General features: G+C 58.1%; 1 protein-coding gene across 2 annotated transcripts in view; it reads left to right on the forward strand.

The window, feature by feature from the left end:
• The window catches only part of CD82 (CD82 molecule), a 49,387-nt gene extending 38,992 nt beyond the window's left edge, over window positions 1-10,395 (forward strand). For both annotated transcript variants that reach the window (XM_027580788.2, XM_027580789.2), the window contains 4 exons: window positions 5,091-5,192; window positions 8,458-8,664; window positions 9,055-9,138; window positions 9,476-10,395. In XM_027580788.2, coding sequence (XP_027436589.1) covers window positions 5,091-5,192; window positions 8,458-8,664; window positions 9,055-9,138; window positions 9,476-9,553 — 471 coding nt within the window. In that variant the 3' untranslated portion in view covers window positions 9,554-10,395. The remainder of the gene's footprint in view (window positions 1-5,090; window positions 5,193-8,457; window positions 8,665-9,054; window positions 9,139-9,475) is intronic.
• The last annotated feature ends 5,232 nt before the right edge of the window (window positions 10,396-15,627 follow it).

Here is a 15,627-nt window from a genome sequence, read left to right on the forward strand (position 1 = left end):
CTTTCCTCATCTGACCATGTAGCCAGCCCCTGTTCAGTGGGCACGGCCCGAGTCTGGGCTGTGTTCTAGGGTGGGCTTTGCCTCTGGTTGCTCCATGGGCTTGGACAACTTGCCCTGCCTCTTGGAGTCTCAGCTGACCTCTAGGGCCTTTCCCAGCTCTGACGCTCTGGGATTCTGGCTTGTTCTCTCCAAGCAGTGGAGAGTGGGAGAGGGTCAGGAGGAAGGAAGCGAACACACTATCTGCCGGGATGTGCTGGGCCTTGGCGCACTCACGCAGGCCCCACTGCTCACCCGCCCAACAGCCCACACCGGTGAGGCTGCTGAGGCTTTGGTGGATTACGTCAGGGGGTTGAGCAGAAGGCCTGCGGCCTGAGAGCTTGGAGGGTAAGGGGCTTGAGTGGGCTGGGTGGGCACTGGGGGCTGGGGGTGGTGACAGTGGCCCAGCCACACTGCTGTGTGCCGCCCCAGGGAGGCTGGTCAGGAGCGCCGTGATGCCCTTCCCCCTCTTGCCCTTTCCTACCTAAGAAGCTCACAAGAGCCAGCGTACGGGTGGTAAGACAGGTTCCCCGAGGACAGTGCCATTCTGTGAGATGCCTGCCCCCTGTGATGGGAACTTCCTGATCCCCTGGCCTGGGTTGCTACCAGCCTTGGGGGTGGGCAGCTGGAGCCAGGACAGAGAGAAGTGACCTTTGTCTTCCCTTTTGGGAAGCAGCAGCAGCGTCCAGGCAGTCCTTCAGGAAGGGGGTCATGAAGAGCAGAGTGGGATGGAGATGCGGTTCTTTTTTTTTAAAGATTTTATTTACTTATTCGAGAGAGAGCACTCACGCCAGCACAAGCAGGGGGAGCCGTAGAGGGTGAGGTAGGAGCAGGCTCCCTGCTGAGCAGGGAGCAGCCTGGGGCTCCATCCCAGGACTCCGGGATCATGACCTGAGTCAAAGGCAGACACTTTACCAACTGAGCCACCCAGGAGCCCCGGGATTAAGATTCTTAAGGTGCCGGTGCCTGCCTGGCTCCATGGCTCTGTGGCTCCAGGGCAGCAGAGGGTGGTGCCTGACTCAGACCCCGCCCTCAAGGAACTCACTGGAGCCTGGGGAGTTCTGGGGTAGCCGGTTACGTACTTTGCAGTCGGCTTTCAGGAAAGAACTCAGGTGGTGCCCAGGAGTAAACACACCATGCCCTCTGCATCCACCATTGCCAAGGGCCCTCATTTCCTATCGGGATCCCCGGCTGAAGCCTCAGACCCGTTGTATCTGAATTCTGGCAAAGCACTTGGCAACATATCCTGTGAGAACCCGGGGAGAGGACAGGAAGATGTGGGTCCGTTTCATTGCGGTGGGGGGGCATCTCGTTCTCGAGGGCGATTTGATGCATTAGAATAAAGAGCCTGGAGAGAGGTCTGGACACCATCCAAAGGAGTGTTCGGAGGAGCCAGAGAGGAGGGGGAGAAGGGAGAAGGGCTGGAATATCCAAATGGTTTGTCCTGGAAGAGTGATCTGATTTGTCCTGCACGGTCCCATCAGAGACTTGGGAGGGAGCGGGGAGGAGAACTCGAGCTAATGGGCAGAAGTCACTTGAGCTCCACTTAAAATGAATTGCTTGTATCCAGAGCCTCCCCGCCCCTGCAATGTGCCATTCCGTGGGGTCCTGAGCTCCCCATACAGGGAGCATACAAGCAGAGCCCGGGAAAATCTGGGAAGGGCCCTTACATTTGGATGATATGCTAGATTCAGAGGTCTCTTCTAATCCTGCCTCTCTGTGAAAAGTCGCACTGCAAGGTGAAATGAAAGCACAGCGTCGCGGTAGTGGGGAGCCGCCCCGGAGGACAGTGGGATCTGGGGTCGGGGGGAGACAGTGGGTGATTGGCTGCGGTTGAGATCGCAGGCTTCTGGGACTGCACGCATCAGGGTTACAAGTCCTGTCTCTGCTGCCTGCTAGCTGTGTGATCTTGGCAAGTCGTGCCGACGCTCTGAACCCGTTTTCTCTTCTGGGAAATGGGGAAGATGGGACCCGGCAGCGCTCCAGGGCTGGGCCCCTAGGCGTGTGACCCCAGCAGTTACACAGGACCCTCCACTTCAAAGGGTCTGTGCTTGGATTCTTGGACACTCAGCTGGATCCACATTTCCAAAGGCTGCCCCGGGGTCCCTGTCCCTCTCCGTTCCTTGCTCCTGCTCTCCTCCGTTGGCTCCCTTCTCAGGCGGGCAGTCCCCAGTGGAGCCTGAGGCGGCCACGAGCAGCACAGGCCCTCATCCTGACCGGATGAGCGGAAAGAGAAGGTTACCTTGGGTGACATGCCCAGGGTGGGGAAGGCGCCCAGCGACAGCCTAGGACTTGCCCGAGGCAGTGAGGGGGCAGGGCTTCCCAGGCTCCTGGAGGGATTGAGGGGTGGTTACCCCTAAGGAAAGGAAGTGCTGTTCCAAGGACAGAGACTCCCGGCCCACAGAGCAGGCAGAAACCACAGAGGTGGCCCCTGCAGGGATGAAGTGAGAGTGGGCATCTTCCCCCTTCCCCTCCCTGCTCTTTCTTATTTCAGGAACCACCTGGTTGTCAGGGTGACCTCCCTGAGCTCCCAGCAGGGCTTCCTGGGCATGGGGATCCCAAGGGATCAGCTCCGAGTGGAACCAGCCCCTGCCGCTGTGGTCCCTGTGGCCCCGGCTAGGTCTCTCAGCTACAGTCTGGGCTGCAGGGTGATGTGGTGTTTCCATGGAAACCACCCAGCCTCAGTGGAAACCCCCGGCTTCCATCACTTTTCTCATTTCAGGGGGCCTGAAATAGGGAAGTCTGGGCTGCTGCGGCAACCACGCTGGGGTATAAATAGAGACTAGGTCCGTGGCGGGGGGTGGGGGAGTGGGGGGTGGGGAGGGGGGGGAGGGGGGCAGGTAGGACAGCTGTGGGAGAGGTGGCTCTCCATGCAAATGCCCCTGGGGACGCCCCCCTCCTTTCCACGCCTCGGGGATCATCCACCCACTGGGGAGAAGGGGTGGAGCGGAGATGGTCAGAGCAGAGAGACCCAAGACCCACGGGAGCCAGCACCAGCTGTATGACAGGGGCCAGGCACTTAGCGTCTCCGGGCCTTCCTTATCACCGCTCTGACCGCCTTCAAGCCATGGCCATGTGGTTCCAATGCTGATAGAGCTTCACGGGTCAAAACTTGGGTTCTGGGTCCAAATCCCAGCTCTTCACATGTCGGCTGTGTGACCTTGGCCAACTTAGTCAACCTCTCTGGGCCTCGTTTTCTGCATCTCTTAAATGAGGGAACGAGGTAAATCCCTAGGCCCTAGGTCTGCTCTGAGGATTAAAATGAATTAATGCATGAAGAAAAGTGCTTAGCACGGCTGGTACATAACAAGTGTTTGATAAAACTTAGCCACTGTTACTGCGATTAATTGCCCATAGGAAAGCTTTGTAAATCGTAAAGCTCTGTGTGAGTAAAACGAAGTGTACTGCGCTAGGGGTTCTGTCAAGAGGGAGGGGGCAGAGGGCAGTCCTGGGGAGTGGGGCTGGTTTCCCAGGGCCAGTGAAGGGAGGGGGCAAGGAGCCAGGGTGGCAGGTCCATCCGGAGGATGTGGGTTCTCCGAATGCTGTGTTTGTGAGCTGCCTGTGGGGAGCTGACGGAAGCCCACTCACTGCGTTGTGAGCCGGGCTCTGAAAACCCCTGCCTGGAAGTACCTGTCCTATATTCTAATACCGCTTTCTCCGGAACTGAGGGGCAGGCTTGTGGCCATCCCCTCGGTGCCCCGGCCCCTCCCCCTGGGCTTCTGTGGTGACAGCAGGTGGCTGTGACTAGCTTATTCATGCTGGCGTGCCGGGAAGGCCCCTGAACAAGGTCCACGGGAGAGGCCAGCAGGGCCAGGCTGGGTCTGGCTCTCGGGGCGGGGCCCTCGCTCCCACCTGGGGCGTGGGGCCCTGTTCTCAGTTCTCAAGGCTGGTTTCAGGTTTGCCTCTCTTGGTATAGGTGACTTGTTCCTGAAAAGCGGCTGTAGTGAGATCGTCTGTTGAGAGCCCCGCTTGGGGGAACCGTTGGGGCTGAATCTTTTTGTTCCGTGCACCCCTCATCTGCCTTCTTTGTAAATCATTGTTTTCTTGGTGGGGTTAAGGAAAAGGGGGTGCTTCTCTCCCTCGCCAAGGGACCCTGAATTCCCAACACAGGCAGGATTTGGATTTTGTGGGGCCGCAGGGCAGGCATGAGGATTAATCAGGAGAGTATGTGAGTACTACCCTGGTGTGGGGCGTATCGTGGTGACTCTACACCCATTCGCTATTCAGGTACACCACACGTCTACCCTGGCCAGGCTTTGCCAGATACGGTCCTTGCTCCCGTGCATCTGACATTCTGGTGGAGGGGAGAGATAATAAATCCTGAAAACGAATGAGCGTGTAATGACCACGTTGCGAAGGAAAAGACAACATGCCCACCCTTGAGGGTTGAGGAGGGCCTGCGAGGGGGTGGTGGAGGGGATAGAGAAGGGATGTCTTCTGTAGGGTGGTCCAGGAAGGCCTTTCTGAGGAGGTGACATTTAAACAGAGCCCTGAAGCAAGTGGACAAGTGAGCCATGTTAATATTTGGGGGAAGAGGATAACAGGTGATGGGAAGAGTAAGTGCAAAGGCCCTGAGGCAGCAGTGTGCCTAGCAGAAAGACAGCAAAGGAGACCTGTGTAATTGAAGCAGAAGCAGCAAAAACGGAGAAAATGAGGTTTGGGAAGAGCAAGGGCCAAACAATGCAGGGCCTTGTGGGCCACTGACAGGATGCTGCCATTCTCCCTGAGAGGGATGAGAGACCGCTGGAAGGTTTGCAGCAGTGACCTGCAAAGATCCACATCTAAAGGGTCCCCCCGGCGCTGAGTGCCGAATAGACTCCAGCGCAGGAGTGGTTGGCCCTGCCGGCCCCGGGCTCCGTGTGGTGGCCTGCTGGGGGGCTGACACCCTGGAAGCGCTAGGAGAGTAGTTGGCATGGACAGTGAAATGCTCTTGAGTGTGAGCATGTCCGCGGGGTGGGGGCGGGGGAGGAGAGAGGCCGTTTAAGTAGATGTGACCAAAGGTGGGGCACGGGTTTCAGGAAATTTGATCTCGACCCTTGTTCTCCCCTCTGCAGCTAAAGCAGGAGATGGGCAACATCGTGACCGAGCTCATTCAGAACTACAAGGACGGACATGAGGACAGACTGCAGGAGGCCTGGGACTACGTGCAGGCTCAGGTACGGCGGCGGTGGCAGGGGCGGGGTGGCGTGAGGGTCCTGGCCTCATGTGTCTGGGTCTGGGTGTCCATGTGCCTGACAGAATATGCCAGTGAGTTTGTATGTGAGTATGTATCTGTTGGGGGCGAGGGGCCTCTGAGTGGTCCCCCTGCCTGGTACCCCAGCTACCACCACAGTCCCTCACTCAGGGGGCCCAGGGTCTTGGAGGCTTCCAGGGGCTCAAAGAGCTCCAGTCTGTGGCCGGGGTGGGGGACCCTCATCTCAAGCCAGGCTGGGGAGTGTCAGGAGTCCGTCCTGGGGGTTAAGGAACTGGGTGCCAAGGCTGACATGCTGACACGAGTCTTGAGTGGAGCCTACCTCTGGGAGGGTATTGACATGGGATGTGCCCATGGGAACCTTCTGGGGTGAAAGGAGTGTTCTATCCAAATCCTGATCCCATTGGCAGTTATGCCAGTATATGTGTAAAAATTCATCAAGCTGTGCACTTTAGTGTATGTGTTTTCCACCTCAGTCCAAGTGAGAGAGACAGACTGAGCGAGTGAATGATGGAATGACTGAAGGACAAATTAAATGACTGAATGAATGCATGAATGAATGAATGACTAACTGGCAGACAAAATGGCTGGCTGACTGACTGAATGAATGAATGATGGACTAACTGGCAGACAGGATGACTGGCTGACTGACTGACTGACTGAATGATGGACTAACTGGCAGACAGAATGACTGGCTGACTGACTGACTGAATGAATGATGCACTGGCAGACAGAATGACTGACTGATGGAATAATGAATGAATGACAGACTAACTGAATGGATGAATGACTTTATGAATGAATGACAGAATGACTGACTGAATGAATGCATGAATGATGGACTGGCTGGCAGACAGACTGAATGAATGAATGATGGAATGACTGACAGAATGACTGGCTGGCTGGCTGACTGACAGACAGAATAACTGCCTGGCCCACTGGGTTCCCAGCCCTCCCTGATGGTGAACCAGTCACCAAACACACACGGACCCTGGGGATCAGGTCCCAGGTGCTGTGTGCCCCTGGCTGGGACCCAGCATCTCTGGGCTGCAGCGTCCTCCCGTCTCCCATGGGGCGCCGGCCACACTGGTCCCCGGAGCCTGCCTGTAGCACTGCCTGCTGCCTGGTGGAGGGCTGTGGGGTGCGAGGGGCAGGGGTGCAGGCAGTGGGGGGACTCCATGGCACCAGGAGAGCAGGGTGTCTGGAGATGGGACTGTCCAGACCACACAGGCGCATCCATTTTCTGGGCCGTGAAGAGAGGACAGCAGTGTTTTGTGCCTCCCAATTTTTGGTGAGGACCAGCTGGGGCCATGTTGGGGGGCCTGTGTCGGCTGGGGGGCTCAGTGCACGCGGGAAGATGTTTTCCTCCACATTCAGTTTGACCCACAGATGCTGAGGTTCGGGGGACGCTCATGTCCCAGGATGAACACGTGCCTCCTTCAAGGAGCCTGGGGAGAGCTGGGTCTCTTGAGGGATGGTGCGCACCCTACCATGGGAAGCAGTTGACTGGTTCGGGGATTTCTGCCGCAGGCAAGGTCTCTAGATCATTCTGATGTCTGTCCGATGCTGCTTGGCATGGTGGTTAAGAAAGCTGACTGAGTCAGGCCCCTGAGGGCAGGAATACCAACTCTGCCACTTCCTGAGCTGGTTTCCTCATCTAGAAAATGGGGCGATGGATCCGTGCTCGTGTGAGAGGAGTTTATGAAGCCCGTGGCACTTACGCAGAGCTTAGGTGGCATGTTGCTGATGAGGGTTGATTAGTCACGCAGAACCACTGAGACGCAGGGCAGGTGGTGGCTGGGGACAGAGCTTGGCACGAGGCAGGGTCGGGGGCTCTGCCTGGTGTGGTAGCGGGGGCCAAGGAGAGCTGTCTCCTTCTGTTGAGTGTGTGAGGGTCGGGCAGGGGGGGGGGTGCCCCTCAGCGGGCCAGCCTCCCTGCCAGAGGAGGCAGCCGAGTATCTGCATGAGCGGGGAAGAACCTACCCCAGCAGCTGCCTGGAGCCCAAGAAAGCCTGAGCATGCTTGGCTCGCCCCCTGCTGGTCACCAGGCTGCTGGTCAGGGACCGGCCACCCGGAGACCGGAGACTGGAGGGAAGCAGGTGGGGGACCCACACACCCAGCGCAGGGGCACCCAGCCAGTCCACTTAATCCTCCCGGGGACGCTGGCAGAGTGGCTCTTGTCATCCCATTCTCCGCATGAGGAAGCCAGGGCTGGCGGCTCGCCCAGGCCCAGGGTGTGTGCCTGTTGTTCCCCGATGCAGTTCCACCTTCCCCTGGGCCTTTGGAGCACAGGCTTAGCCCCTCAGATCCGAGTCCCGTCAGGGATTCAGGCCAGATGTGATCCACAGCCCCTCAGGGTCCCCTTCGCGAGCCCCATGGACGTGCCTTCTAGCACAGGGAGCCTAGAAGGGCCTTCTTCCCCTCTGGAGCTAGAACATTTTCTCTTCCAAAAGGCAGAATTGACCATATCTCCTTTTTCGCCTTGGCAACCGGGAAGCTCAGAGCCAAACCTCAACTCCAACATGTACACAGCACCTAAAAGTGGAGCTGGCCTTCCCCCAAGCAGCCCCTGTGCTGTCCAGATCGGGGCCGGATGCTCGGCCTGCCTCAGTCCAGGCAGTCCTCCTAACAGCCCTTTGAGTTAGGAACCTTGGTTACACCATTCGCAGATGAGGAGACTGAGGAAAGCGCTTTAGCCAAAGTTAAGCCACTGGTAAGTGGCAAAGCTGGGATTTGAACCCAGTAGCCGGACTCCAGACCGCCCCCCCCCACTTTTTTTTTAATTATTTTTTTTTAAGTAGGCTCCACATCCAACGCGGGGCTTGAACGCACAACCCAGTGATCAAGAGTTGCGTGCTCCACGGACTGAGCCCGCCAGGCGCCCTTAGACCCCACACTCTTAACTGGGTGTTGCTTGCCCTTCTTGTGTCCCACTCATCTGTGCTCTTTCAACTTGAATGTCCCTCCTGTGCTGCTTTATATTTTTACTGCTCCTGATTTTTGGTCTCTTGCTGTTTTAATATTTATGCTATGCGTTCCCTGAAAGCCCCTTTAAATTCCCTGCGGCTCCCAGAAGCCAAAGTGAAACCTAAACTCTCATCCTGGCGGTCTGGGTGGGCCGAGGGAGGCCTGAAAGTGGCCGATGTGAGCCTGCGTCCAGGGAGACGCCACCTCCACGCGGAGGGTGGCCCACCTGAGGGCAGTGGGCACGACAGCTGGTCTCCTGGCAGGTGAGGTGCTGCGGCTGGGTCAGCTTCTACAACTGGACGGACAATGCGGAGCTCAGGAACCGCACCAATATCACCTACCCCTGCTCCTGTGAGGACAGGAAGGAGGCGGACGATGGCTTCCCGGTGAGGAAGGGCTTCTGTGAGGCTTTGGACAGCAACAGCACCGAGAGCGGGAACAACCCCGAGTCCTGGCCCGTGTACCGCGAGGTGTGTGGAAGGCTGTGCAGCCGGGGCTGGGCTTGGGGCACTCTGGGGTTCGGGGTCTCAGGCCACTCAGCCTTGCCTGGGCTACTCCTTCCCTCCCACTTCTTCCCTCCCTCCCTCCCTTTCCTTCCTTCCTTCCTTCCCTCCTTCACCCTCCCTCCCTCCTTCCCGCTCCGCTCCCTTCCTTCACTTAGCTGTTCCTGCGACTCATCTATTTGCTTGTCATTTGTACCTACATCAACATATTCATTCATTTATGCAGTCAGGGAACACACAGACCCCGCTCTGCAGGCCCTCTGGGCCGGGGCAGGGTGGGGGGCCCTCCCGGTGATTCTACACGGTGGGGTGAGGCGGCATGGCCTGGGGTTTCGTGACCGTGATCTCCCCTTGTAGGGCTGCATGAAGAAGGTGCAGGCTTGGCTGCAGGAGAACGTGGGCATCATCCTAGGCGTGTGTGTGGGCGTCGCTGTCATTGAGGTCTGAACCCCTTCCCCTCCAGCAGCACTTCCCCCCCCCCGCCCCGCCCCCAGCCCTGCCATCCCAGATCTTCCCCACCCTGCTGATGGCCTCAGGGAGGCTGAGGCCCATCAGCTGCCAGGGGCCCCCGCAGGAGGCCCGGCCTGACCACTGTCCCTCCCTGGGCCCCTCTGCCGCTGGAGCCACAGGCTGGTCACGAGCCTTTAGTTGTGGATCTGTTTCATCCCGCTCAACCCCTGTGACCCTCGCTGACCTGGACAGTGAGATGCTGCCCTGGGGCCTCGGGGGGAACCGGGCGGCCATGCCTCCCTCTGACTCTTGCCCTCTGCCCCGACAGCTCCTGGGGATGCTCCTGTCCATCTGCTTGTGCCGGCACGTCCATTCTGAAGACTACAGCAAGGTCCCCAAGTACTGAGGCAGCTGCTGTCCCCCACCTCCCTGCCTGTCCCCCCGCCTCAGGGCTCCTCAGGTCTCCAGGCTCTGCTCCAGGCTCACCTCCCACCTCACTCCGCCATGCTCGTCCTGTGCTGGCTGGAGGCGGGGGGCGGGGGCGCTTTCTGGGGCCTGGGCCCCTCTCCCTACCTTTGTCCCCCAGCTCCTCTGTGGCTCCTTCGCTTATCGCCCGCCGGGATTCTCTTAGCCACGCAGAGAGAATGCTCCCGTGGCGTCCCTGCACAGGTGGGCTGGGTCTCTGTCTGCCTTGGAGCTGTGTATATGGGAGGGGGAAAGTGTACTCAACATTGGGGGTGGGTGGGGGTTGGATAAGGCACCCTGGGCTGTCAGGGGACTGCCCACTGCGTGGGTAAACATTTTTTTCCACTGTAATGCTTATGTCTTTGGTTTTCACATTTTCATTGAAGGTAGTGGGAGAGGGTGGGCTTTACCTGACATTATTAGGAGCAGCAGCCTTCCCCAGGCCAGCTCAAATCAACCGAGGATGATGCCATAAGTGGGGCCGAAGAGGGGCCCTCTGGGTCAGGGAATCTGGACTGGCTCTGGGCTGCTTAGGGAGTCGGGGGGGGGTGAACCCTGGGGGCCTGACACAGAGCTTTTGCTGCATTCGCCAGGATCCTGAGCTGTCCAGGGAACGGGAAGGATGCTTTCCCCTGGGAGAAGCTAGGTGGGTCTGTCCTTTGCCCCCTAGGGAATGGGTGGGTGAATCTGTGCCTTGTAAGGGAGTAGGGAGGGGCTCTGTGCACAGTTCTGTAAAACATGTCTGAGATTTGACAACTATTAAAGAGGATTTGTAACAATCCAGCTTGCTGTCTAAGAGATGCTGCTTCTGGCTCTGGAGACCAACTGGAAAGAGGCCGGCCACCCTGAAGTGGGGCCGGAAGGGCAATGGTCGGGAGGTGTTTCCGCAGGGTCCACCAGGTGGCGCTGCTGCCCCAGCCTAGGAGCCTGGCGGAGCTCAAAGTTACTCGGTGGCTTCTCCAGCCCTGTGGGTCTCTTGCTCCAGTGGGAGCGCTGGTGAAAATGCAGATTCCGGGCCTTGGGGATTCTGATACAGCAGATCTGGGTTGGGGACAAAGAATCTGCCTTTTTAGCAGCCCTCCAAGTGATTCCTGAATCATGTTGCTTTTAGATTCTCAGGTCCTGATAAGACGTAGGTACAGATGCTTCCCCGACAGAGATGGGGGCGGGGGGGGGGGGGCAGGCCAGACAGCCTTGTCTTTAGCGAGGCGGTAAGGGGGCACACGTTAGGGACAGTGCAACTGTTGATCTGAACCTAATTAATTTCTTGCAAGAGACTTTCTGTGGCTGACTCTCTGGCCTTTGGAGGGCACGGGGGACAGCCCCAGGGGCCGAAGAACCCTTGAGCTCCAGGGAGCCTGTTCTCTGCTGCAGTCATAGTCAGAGGCTCTCCCCCGAGCTCTCAGCCTGCACAGAGGGCTGAGGGCTCGGAGTGAAGCCATTCCAGCTTAGTTTATTTATAATCTGCCTCATTCCACAGGCAAGTACAAGTAATAAAACGTGAAACATACCAGGGAAAATATAAGCCTGTGAGGAAGTGTAGACACCGGTGAAATAAGGCCAGCCGAGTTGCCCAACCTGGTGATGGCGAATCCGTGCTGTGCATATCCCGTGTTCTCCACCACTGCACTTGCAGTGGACATCACCAGTTGATCACCCCTCTTATTTCCTTAGCCCAGAGGCACCCTGGCCATACTCCAAGCTGATGTTACTCACTGCAGCCTCAGAATCCTTCCCAGGTCAGTACTGTCCGTCAATCCAGTTGGCATGAGACACGAAAGCAGTTGCCATCTTTGAGCTCTAGTTGTTTAGTTGAATCAGAGGTAATTTTGCCTCTGAGCTTCCTGGAGGTCAAAGCAAAAAGGGAAACTTTGTCAGTTCTATAGCTCTCATTTCCCAGAGCTTCCTTAGCTTAGCTACTAGGAAGAATGTGTCTGGCTGGAATCTAGAATTCAAGACCACCCTCAAACAAACTGATATCCCTTCACGACTGGAGCAGAAAGCGTATACAAGCCTACTGTGTCTCACCTTGTGCTGGTTGTGGGCAGCGAGGACAGAAGCTGTGCGTCTGCCAAGGGGGAACCAGGAAGACCCAGCGAATGCATGCAAAGCGATTGAGGGACAATTTTACATAGTGATGGGGGCTTAAACAGCATTTGCACTGTTCTAGTCCCCTTGACGTATGTTAACCGACTTGACTCACTATAATCTTAGGAGGCGCATGTTCATTATGACCCCCAACTGACAGATAAGGACGATGAAAAACACGTCTTCGGCTGCTAGGAGGAGCAGAAGCTACCCCCTGGCCTGCTGGTTGTGTAGCTGGCACGGCTGCCTAGGGAATCAGGAGCTGCCCCACGTACTGTCTGCCTCCTCTGGCCCATGGAAGGGACCCACAGGCCACCCTTGCCCCGATGATGGCCTTCTAGGGGGAGAAAGCCTGAGTTAAGAGACAAGGCTTGGTCCCTGGCTGTGGGCAGTTGAGACTCTGGGGCTTCAGGTGGACTCAGAGCTGTGTGGGGTGGGGACACAGTCTGGTTCAGCTCGGAGGTCCCTCAGTGCCCATGCGACAGTCCCACATCAGCAGGTCTCAGGGAGGGCTTCCCTGAGAAGGGCTTGGGCCGTGGGTAGGGCCTACCGGGGTTCAAATGGAGGCTTTGGTCCTTCCTAGCCACGTGACCCCTGGCAAACCCTTTCTCCCCTTGGAACCTGCCTTTCCTCATCTGAACACCAGGATGTTGACAGGGTCGTGTGAGGCTCAGGTGATGGGAAGGAGGTAGAAGCCTCAGCAAGTGCCTGGCTCCCTGAGAACCCTGAACCAGAGCAAGCAATGGTATCCCTTGGCTTTGCCCATCTCACGGTATTCCCAGCTGAGCAGACACCTTTCCAGTCTCTGTCCCAGACTGTGGCAGGAGATGGCTGTGGGTACGGGTGAGGGTCTGCAGGAGGTAGGGGTGAGAAGCACAGGGCATGATGGGGCAGGAGAGTGTAGGTCACCAGATGGTGGGGCTTTCCCGCCCTTCCGTGTTGCCCGCAGGGAGTAAGGGAGACTTGAGGTAGCGACTGTCCCAGGCCAGCTGCTGACCCCCAACCTAAATGGGACCAGCTGCAGGGTGTCAGCTGCAGATCCCCTCTGTGGCCTTGGGTTGCCTCTCTTGGGCGGGCAGAGTGGAGGAGAAGGTGGAAGATTCTACCTGGCCTATTGTTAAGGGTCCTTTCATCTTAATGGGGTCCCTCGCTACTTTCCCCTCAGGAAGGGTACAGAGAGCTTCTCAGGTTGGCTCTTCAGAAGGGCAGGGAGTCTGGGGACCTGGGTTTGGATCTAGCTGTACCGCTGTCTTCCTGTGTGACCCTGGGCCAGGGAGCAGGGGTGAGCTCAAAACTGTGTTTGCAAACTAAAGAAGGCTGAGAAAATGTCAGAAGTTATTAAGAAGATGGGCTGAACCCCCAGCCAGCTTCCTCCTGAGGCTTGTCCCCACGCCTCGCAGCTGGAAAGTGCCCGAGCCAGCGCTGGGACTGCACAGATCTGACTCTAAGACATCCTTTTGCCTCCACTGCCTCGCAGGCCTCCTGGGACCCATCCCCCAGGCTGGGCTATGTTGTCAGACTGTGGGCCTAACTTCTGTGACATCTGGTCATTTTGAGCACTGAGCCTGCTGGGCCCCTCACTCCTACCTCCTGGGGAGGAACCAATTTCCTCTGCCCTCCTTCCCCCACAGGCTTCTGAGATTCTGTAGGGAGGGAGCAGAGTCCGGCTTCTCCGATTCCCGAGTTGGCCCCTCTAGCCAGTCATCCATCCCGAGCCCACCTGGGGCTTCCAGCCTTCTTGCCTCCCTCCATGGGCTGCTGGACCAGCTGAGGGGCTATGAGGGCTTCTGTGGGGGGTGGGGGGCACCCGCAGGCTGTTATCTCTGCCATGAAGGTCCCGGCTAAGGGACATGCAGCTCAGATGACTGCCACAGGGGCCCCATGATGGCCTGGTTGCTGAGACAGAGGGCAGGAGGGTGCAAGGTTGACCCTGGGTAGAGCCCACCCACAACTCCCTGGGACCAGGCGGGAAGCATAGAGGGGAAGGGGAACCAGCTTGCTCTCTGGGTCCTTTGGGGGGGGTCAATGGCAGTGTCCAGGAAGGGGGCTGTCTGGCACGGACACTGATTATGGGCATGGAAGCCAGATTAGAACAGGAATAAGGTCCTTCTATGTGGATTGGCAGGAGGTGCAGGGGAGCTTAGGGGGTGGCCTGGGGAGGAGAGAAATATTCCAATATTTTCATAACTGCTATGGCTGCATAGGCAAGTACCCCCGAATATCAGCTCACATGCACACACACACATGCACATGCACACACATGCACACGAATACGCAGGCCCTGCCACCCCTTGAGGGCTCAGTCCATTCCAAGCTGTGAGGGAGCCCGGATCTTCTCCTCAGACTAAGCTGTGGCCAGTGTTGAGCAGGCAGGAAAGGTCAAATGTCTGCCAGCCTGGAATGTTCCAGAGCTGACCTGGCAGACCCCCATCCTGCCTGTTTCCTAGCAGAGCCTCCTCCAGCCCCCTCCCTGGGGTCTTCCAAGTGAGCAAGTTTCCCAGGCTGAGGAGCCACGTGCTGAAGGCGACTAATGTCACACACTGGGGTGTCCAGCCCCCAGGGCCTCTCCCAGGCCAGGACTGCCACCACTTCCTTCTCCCTGCAGACGGACAGAGACCCGACTCGCCACACTGCCTCCGGACAGCTATCTGGCTGCTCTCCGGAGTTTCTGGAACCTGTGGGCTAAGCTTCAGTTGCTCACTGTTTGTTCGTTCACTTGTTCACTCATCTGTTCTTTCCTTCATTCATTCCATGAATGCTTAAATGGGCACTTCCTCTGTGCCAGGCACCGTTCTAGACTCCTGAGAACACAGCAGTGAAGAAAAGCAGGTCCCTGACCGTATGGCACCTGTAGTCTGGTGAACACAAGGGGTCTGGCACACTCTCCCGTACACACCTACACGCCTGGACGTATGCACACGTGCCGTCGCCATCACAGCTCAGTCCACGCCGACTGTGGCCGTGGGACCCCTGGGGCCCATCCAGAGCCTTTGGCATCCTGCGGAAGGAAGTAGAATAATGACCAGCGAGTGGACAAACAGGAAAGGGTGCAGAAGCACTCACACTCGGCCCCCTTCCCCTCCAGCCACGCTCTGCAGGAATCAGCAGCCCCGGGCAGCCCCCCTCCCCACGGAAACAAATCACGCAGCTCCTGCCCTGGGACAAGTAGCCTCTCTGACTCCTCCATGACATGGGCTGTCATTCCAACCTCCCGGGCTTACCGTGTTACTGTGGGAATCGCATGAGGTAACAGACAGCGAGCTGCTTCCCGGGGCAGCCTCTTCCCGTGACCGTGACCAGGCAGGGCTTCAGGGGCATCCTGCATCCCCTGGAGGTGGCCCTCCCTGGACAGGAACAGGCAAGTGGAGACCTTCGGTGCCTCCAAGGCAGGGACTGCAGATTGGTCCAAGAGGCTGGGCACTGGGGCAGGAAGCAATCTGTGCTGGGCCCCTGCCCCGTGGGGTGGAGCCTCGGCGGGGGGGGGGGGGTGCTGAGGCCATCTGAGCTGTGAGTACCCACCCCCACCCCCAGCTGCCCCCTCTGAGGTCATTTCCCCCGCACCTGCCTTCTAGGCTGGGACGATGTCAGTCCCAGAAGCAAGTCCCTCCCCACCCCCCCTTGTCACCTCAGATGCCTCAAGTATGTCCTCTGGGAACAGGAGTGGGCTTCCTGCAGGATGCTGGGGGTGCAGAGCTCAGCAGAAACGGCGGAAAGCTCAGAGCGGCTGCGGGGGAGGGGAGGATGGAAGGTGGGGTCTAGAGAGGCCCCAGCAGCCTCTTGGAGGACTGGTCAGGGTCGGAGGGTGCTGGTGGCAGCTGACAGAAGTGAAGAGGTCTAGCCTCTGCCCCTGCATCACACACCTGCTGAGCCCAGCTTGGGGTTGCCAGGGTGACGGTGACCCCATGTTCCACCCAGCCAATCGTCTTG

Source organism: Zalophus californianus, chromosome 11 (assembly GCF_009762305.2).
Source record: "Zalophus californianus isolate mZalCal1 chromosome 11, mZalCal1.pri.v2, whole genome shotgun sequence".
NCBI classification, from domain to species: Eukaryota; Metazoa; Chordata; class Mammalia; order Carnivora; family Otariidae; genus Zalophus; species Zalophus californianus.